General features: G+C 43.9%; 1 protein-coding gene across 4 annotated transcripts in view; it reads right to left on the reverse strand.

Annotated features, from left to right (window-relative positions):
* ANKS1B (ankyrin repeat and sterile alpha motif domain containing 1B) overlaps nt 1–2,952 on the reverse strand; it is a 448,570-nt gene extending 445,618 nt beyond the window's left edge. For 2 of the 4 annotated variants that reach the window (XM_072866003.1, XM_072865996.1), the window contains exon 1: nt 2,445–2,948. In XM_072866003.1, the coding sequence (XP_072722104.1) occupies nt 2,445–2,578 (134 nt within the window). In that variant the 5' untranslated portion in view covers nt 2,579–2,948. Of the gene's footprint in view, nt 1–2,444 lie in introns of all 4 variants that reach the window. The other 2 variants (XM_072866022.1, XM_072866012.1) reach the window with 2 other exon arrangements.
* Nucleotides 2,953–6,000: the final 3,048 nt, after the last annotated feature.

Genomic DNA, 6,000 nt, shown 5'->3' on the forward strand with positions numbered 1-6,000 from the left:
CTCCTAAAGATTCTATAAAAGGAAGAAAAATATGTCCCTATATTTTTTCTATTGCTTTCTCTTTATTATAACTTTCAAAAGCAGTTTTTAGTGTTATAAACTGTATGCAAAAAACACTAGTATAGCTCTACTAGTAAGCTACTTCAATTGGTTTTCTATTAAAAAAATCTTCAGAGCCCCCCAAGCTCAAATTCAAACTTTTATACTGTACAATTATGGTGCTTCTACAACTTTGCTATTTTCAGTAAGTGCTGATTTCCTAAACAGGATCAAGATGTTAGCATGATTCCTTTCAGTACCTTCTTTTGTTTCCATGTGTTCTGTACCAAGATAGATCCAACCTTAATCTTGCATGTCATTCTGGACTTAATCCATAATTACTGGCATCAGTTAGATCATGCAACATCCCCAAAAAAAGGTATGTTAAAATACCTAGCACATATAATTCTTTCTTGAAAACACTTTCTATAATGCATAGTAGCTTCTACTTTGAGCATTCCTGGTAAGTCAATGAAATGATTAAGATTCCCTCTAAAACGCATTATGTTCGATAGTGTGTTAGATTGTGAATGTTTATGCATCAATCCATTACCGAATTCTTTTAAAATGTATTCAAGTAACTTCTTTAAAATTAGAAATATTTTAGCAGGTGTATGCTAAATTTTTACTTTTAATTTTTGAAGTTACATTTACAGAAGCCATAGACATTCCTTATAACATTAGTAAGAAATATCATAAATAAAACAGTACATGTTTTACTTTGCTTTACATCTCTTTAAGCTAAGTGCACTTCCAGAAAAAAAAAGACTACAGTGGAGTTTACAACCTAAAATACTTAAATTCTGAGTAACAAACAATACCTGTCATGACCCATCTGTATATACAAAACACATGGTTAATGTGTTCTGTATACACAAAGTAAAACACTGGTGTTTAATAAAAAATAAAAACACAAGCAAATACACTCCCTCTGGATATACAGAACTTATGATATACAACATGAAAGTAACAGTGCAAGAATATAGCACAGGCAGTAGCCCTGAAGAAAGTCACTACACAAATCAGGCAGTAGAGCTGGATTATAAATGGCTAGTCATTGTACTGAAGTGAACTTAACTTCTGTACTTACAAAAAATGGGTATCACATTTTAAGAAGATGCATATTTTAAATTCAGCCAATTGTCTGGCATACTCCTTGTTAAGCAGCCTATTCAAGTACAGTACAAAAAGCAATTGCACAGTGTGTTTTGATTTTGGACAATGGGCTAGTTATTAAACAATGGTACAATACCTAGTTGAACTGGGGCACCACAGAACTTTGGTAAACTATGAATATCCGAACTGTTGTTGTTTACAGCACTAAAACCAGCTTTAAAATAGCAAGACTTTATAATAGAGTTTAAACAGGTATAATTTGGACAGTTACACTACATTTCCTCTGATAGGGAACATTGAAATAATATATTGACAAGGAGGTACTGGCAACAGAATCACAAATATATCTTAAGCAATTTCCATTTCTCTAGGCCTTTTCTTTCTCTCCAGACAAAAAAAACCCCAAACCAAACCAAAACCCCAATTTTTTCAAGTTCTAGGTCAACAGTGTTTCAGTTCATTTTGTCTTCTTTTGCTATGCCTGGTGTAATATTGAACACTAGGACTGGATTGTGTGCTGCAGACCTTCTCTTGTTTGAATACTGTCAAATGTCATAAATGCTTGTGATAATGCTCTTACTTAAGAGCATGATGAAACTTAACATCAAAGCCATGCTGTAGATCGCCTGAGATATGACTAATGACTAAAGTTAAGTCCTTTCACCCAACATGGCCAGTAACCCAGTTTCACTCCACTAAATCCAGGTACCTTGAAAGTAACGCTGCTCTTACCTAACCTGCTCCATAAGTTTTACACCTCCTCTGCCTCGATGATCTCTCATAAAAAAGATTCCCTTTCTTTGTTTCGTAGGCTCATTACTACGGCATGCCTAATTTCTTCTGCAAGTGAGGGTAGCAACTATGGGTGAGGGTATGGGATGAAGCTATGGCTTTTTACACAGAATTCCAGAATGCAATGCCTTGTCTGTGATTAACGCTTCCATCCGTGATTAAAAGTAGCAATTTGAAGATGAAATATCAAAGGAAGGGTAATTCGTATATTGTGCAGATCAGCCCAGCAATAAAAATGTAAGTTCTGCACCAGAGCTAGTAACAGAATGAACAAGTACCTTCCAGACGCATTGAAGGCAGAAATCCAGTATCACTATATTAATAAAATGACTGCCTGTGACTTTAAACATAGGCACACTTGTACTTGGCTAGAGAGTGAACGATTTATTGTTACTATGAAAGATGCAGGAATGGAAATGAAGATGAGAGGGGCGACGATGATGATAGGGAAGAAGAGGTTAATATCCCCAGCATGTGATGGGGAACGATGTCCCTACCTCAGTAAGCTGGATAAGGGAATAGCTCCAGATCCACTGCCCAGGATCCCTCCTTTCCTCCCAGAGAGGAGTTTCTCCACCAGAGCCACATTCCCAGTGCGAGCAGCTTCCAGCAGTTCCTGGTCCTTCCCCATGGTCAGGAACCGAGCAGCCCCCCACGCACCCCGCCGCGCACTGAGAGCGCTACACCCCGGGCCACCGCGGCCCCCTCTCTCCACAGAACGATCTCCCCTCCCCAGAGCCTGCCTCAGAGCAGAGCAGAGATTCCTGCAGTCCCTTCCAGACCAGCAGGAGGAGCAGCAGGAGGGAGGAGGAGAATCACCTCCTCCTAGTTTCACTGGATCATTTCTGGGTGGAGTGTGGAAGAGAAGGGGGGGGGAGGACGAGGCCAATAAAGAACCTCCCCCCCCCCCACTCCATGCACACACCCCGAGCCCCGGCCCGGAGGACGGGGCGGGAGGAGCGGGCAGCCTCAGCCCCCGTGCTCGGTGGCCGGCCGGGCTGAGGGGAATAACGACCCTCACGGGCGGACGGAAGAAGGGAGGGACGGAGGGCGGAGGCGCAGCCCTGACTTGCCAGGCCCGTTGCGGGGGAGACGCGGTTGGCGCGCTCTCAGTGGCTGCCCGGGCCGGCTGCCCCCTCCGCCCTCCCAGCCCGCGCGGCCCCGCCCCGCCCCGCCCGCCGCTTGCCAACGGCAGCGCCTCGCGCTCCACTGCGGTGCCGCGCGCCGACCGTTGCTGCGGGCGAGGGGGGCGCGCGCGCGCGCGGGGAGCGGCGCCCGCCCCGCCAGGTGCATCGCCCTCGCCCCCGGCGGCGGGAGCGCTCTGCGGGGCGGCCGCGCCAGCGGGGCGGGCTGCCGCAGGTGCCTCGGGGCAGCTCCGGGGCTGCTCCGGGGAGGTGGTGCCTCCTGCCGCTGCGGAAGGGGAAGGGAGGGACCTGGGTGCTGGGGCGAGGGCGGTGGAGGGCGAGGGGAGCGCCTCCCGCCGCTGAGGAGGCCACGCGCGCCCTTGGGTGCGGCACGGGGCGAGGCTGCGCTGCCCCGCGGAGGGAGGGGAGCTCCAGGAGCGGAGGGCGGGTTCCGGAGGGGCGCGGGCAGGTCGGAGGTGGGTGGTGAGGCACACCCGCCCTGAGGCGAATCGGCAGGAGGTACGGGTGGGGTGGGGTTGAGGGGCCGTGGCATTAAGCGTGAGGAGATCCCCCGACCGGGGATTTAACCCCACCCGGGGACACGGCAGGACACTCCAGCACAGACAGGATCCTGCTTCGTTGAGCAAACCGGTGTAGACAAAAAGGAAAATCCGGGCCCCGCTGAGGCCAGGAGCAAAACTGAGTTGCTGGCTCGGCGAATTAGACAGGCGGGACTGCTCACACCCATCAGACTCCAGGATCGTGGCTTTTTAATGTTTCAGAGGATGAGAGGTATAACTCAATATATTTGGTGTCAGATCCAGTCATCCCTTGTTCTGGTACTCCTGGTTCTGTTACAGGTTTCAGACATGTAACCTTTTGAATTGTGGGACTTTTCTGGGCACCACAATTAATCATTCCTTATGGCTTTCAGGTTCTTACAAGCTATGCTGAAAATATTCAGTGCTGGCCAGCTCATAGGTACATCCTTGTTTAATGCACCATTTGATACTGTGCATACGTGAAAAGCCAAATGACAGCCCCATGTTCCTGTTTTGGTTTAGTAATTTGTGTAGGTGGAACCATAGGTACAACAGGCCAGTAAGTTAAGACCCCTTACCATTCCCCCCTGAGATCAGTGGCATTCTCCCATGAACTGTGCTCACAAGATGTAAACCACAGCAATGCCAAGATAACATTGCGGTAGGCAGGATTTTAATGTTATGTTTTCAGAGAGAGTGGTAATTACTCCAGACCTATGGTACATTCAATTCAATGGCAAGATCCTTGCTGATTTCACAAATGATTGAGTTTAGTCCCTGTCAGTAACAGTTTTACAGGTGTTTTCATATTTTTATTAGCTAATTAAACAATTTCAATCTCTTAAAAATCAATAGAAAAAATCAATCAAAATTCTTTCTGGGGTCAGGTTTTCTCTTACAAAGGAAAAAAATTATCATCATGGAGACCTATTATTCCAATATAGTTTTCCACAGCAACAAAACAGTATCTATTTTTTAGCTAGAAAATGTAATTTACATAGTTTGGCGTTTTCAGAATGTGAAATGATGTCTTCTCCAATGTTGTCAACAGGACACAGAATTGAGCACTGGCATAAAATTATTAGGTGGCAAGACTCTATAACTACGGCCTTTCTGATTGAGAGAGTCTGATATAAATAGCAATTTTAAGGTCTGATTCTGTGATCACAAGTGTTTCATTATAGTTTAAATAAATAAATGTATAATCACATGAATTTGGATTTACAGTTTATGTCCTTAATCACAGCAGAGTCAGAGTGGAAAACAGTAATTTAAAGCTGGAGTAAAAAGTTACATATCTTGTTACCAGCCACTTGAGCATTAACTAGTTCCAAAGAAGTTAGCCATAAACTAATACCCCTGCATTCTGAAGCTTTGTGATGTCCTCTGTTAAGGCAGCCATAGTTTCCCTTTATTTCTGTCTTGCATTTGATTTTGTATGCAATCACATGCATTGCCTGATAAATACCTTCTCACATGTATCCTCTGCATGAATAGATTTCTTCAAGTTTGCTGAGAGCCTCTGAAGAGGTGCCAGTATTCTGTGAAGAGCTAATCGTAAGGCAGGGGTATGTGCATAAACCTGCGCATTTGTGAAAAATTAGATTAGAAGCAGGAAAACTCAGGTTTTTAAGAATTTGGATTGTTTATGTGGTTGGATCAGCAGATGGCAAATATGACTCAGTATAAACGTTACATAATTCTTCTTGGGAAAATAAAATCTCAAGACTGTGCTCTAATTGAAAAGATCATCCAGAAAGCTGTTGAAGAACAGTATGGAGAATCGGGATAGAAATATCAATGGAGCAGATGCATGCAGTAGCCAGCAAATTCAGGAAGATTTTATGAATGTAGCAAAGCTCAAAACATACCCCAGTAAACCCATCAGCCTAGTGCCCAATAAAACTGCGAAGGCCAAACAGAGGATTTACTTTCATTAGCAAACAGAGCAGAAAACAGTTATTCTATCAATTTGAAAAGTAAAAAGAAATTTAAGCAGCACTATTTAATGGAAGGGTTAAACATGGATAAATTTATCTAAACCTATCTAAGGGCTACTGAAGCAGAGAATTCAGACCATGGGTTGGTCTGTTTCCAGAGATGAAATCGATAGTGGACTGTAGTAAGAAAAAAAAAAACGTACCAAGACTGAGTTGAATGTAAATGTTCAAACCTGTTACATCAGGTGGACTCCTTTGTGTTTTTAAATGTCTTACGTTATATGTTCCTGGTAATATCAGGACAACACTGCAGAATGTTAAAAATTATATGTACGATAAATATGTTAGAAAAAGATAGAAAGTAGAAACATAGCCTCATAATTTGCAGCAGTTACAGATGAGAAAAATAATTTGTGAAGCAGCCAAGAGATCTGTCAAAACATTGTA

Source organism: Ciconia boyciana, chromosome 1 (assembly GCF_034638445.1).
Source record: "Ciconia boyciana chromosome 1, ASM3463844v1, whole genome shotgun sequence".
Taxonomy (NCBI): domain Eukaryota; kingdom Metazoa; phylum Chordata; class Aves; order Ciconiiformes; family Ciconiidae; genus Ciconia; species Ciconia boyciana.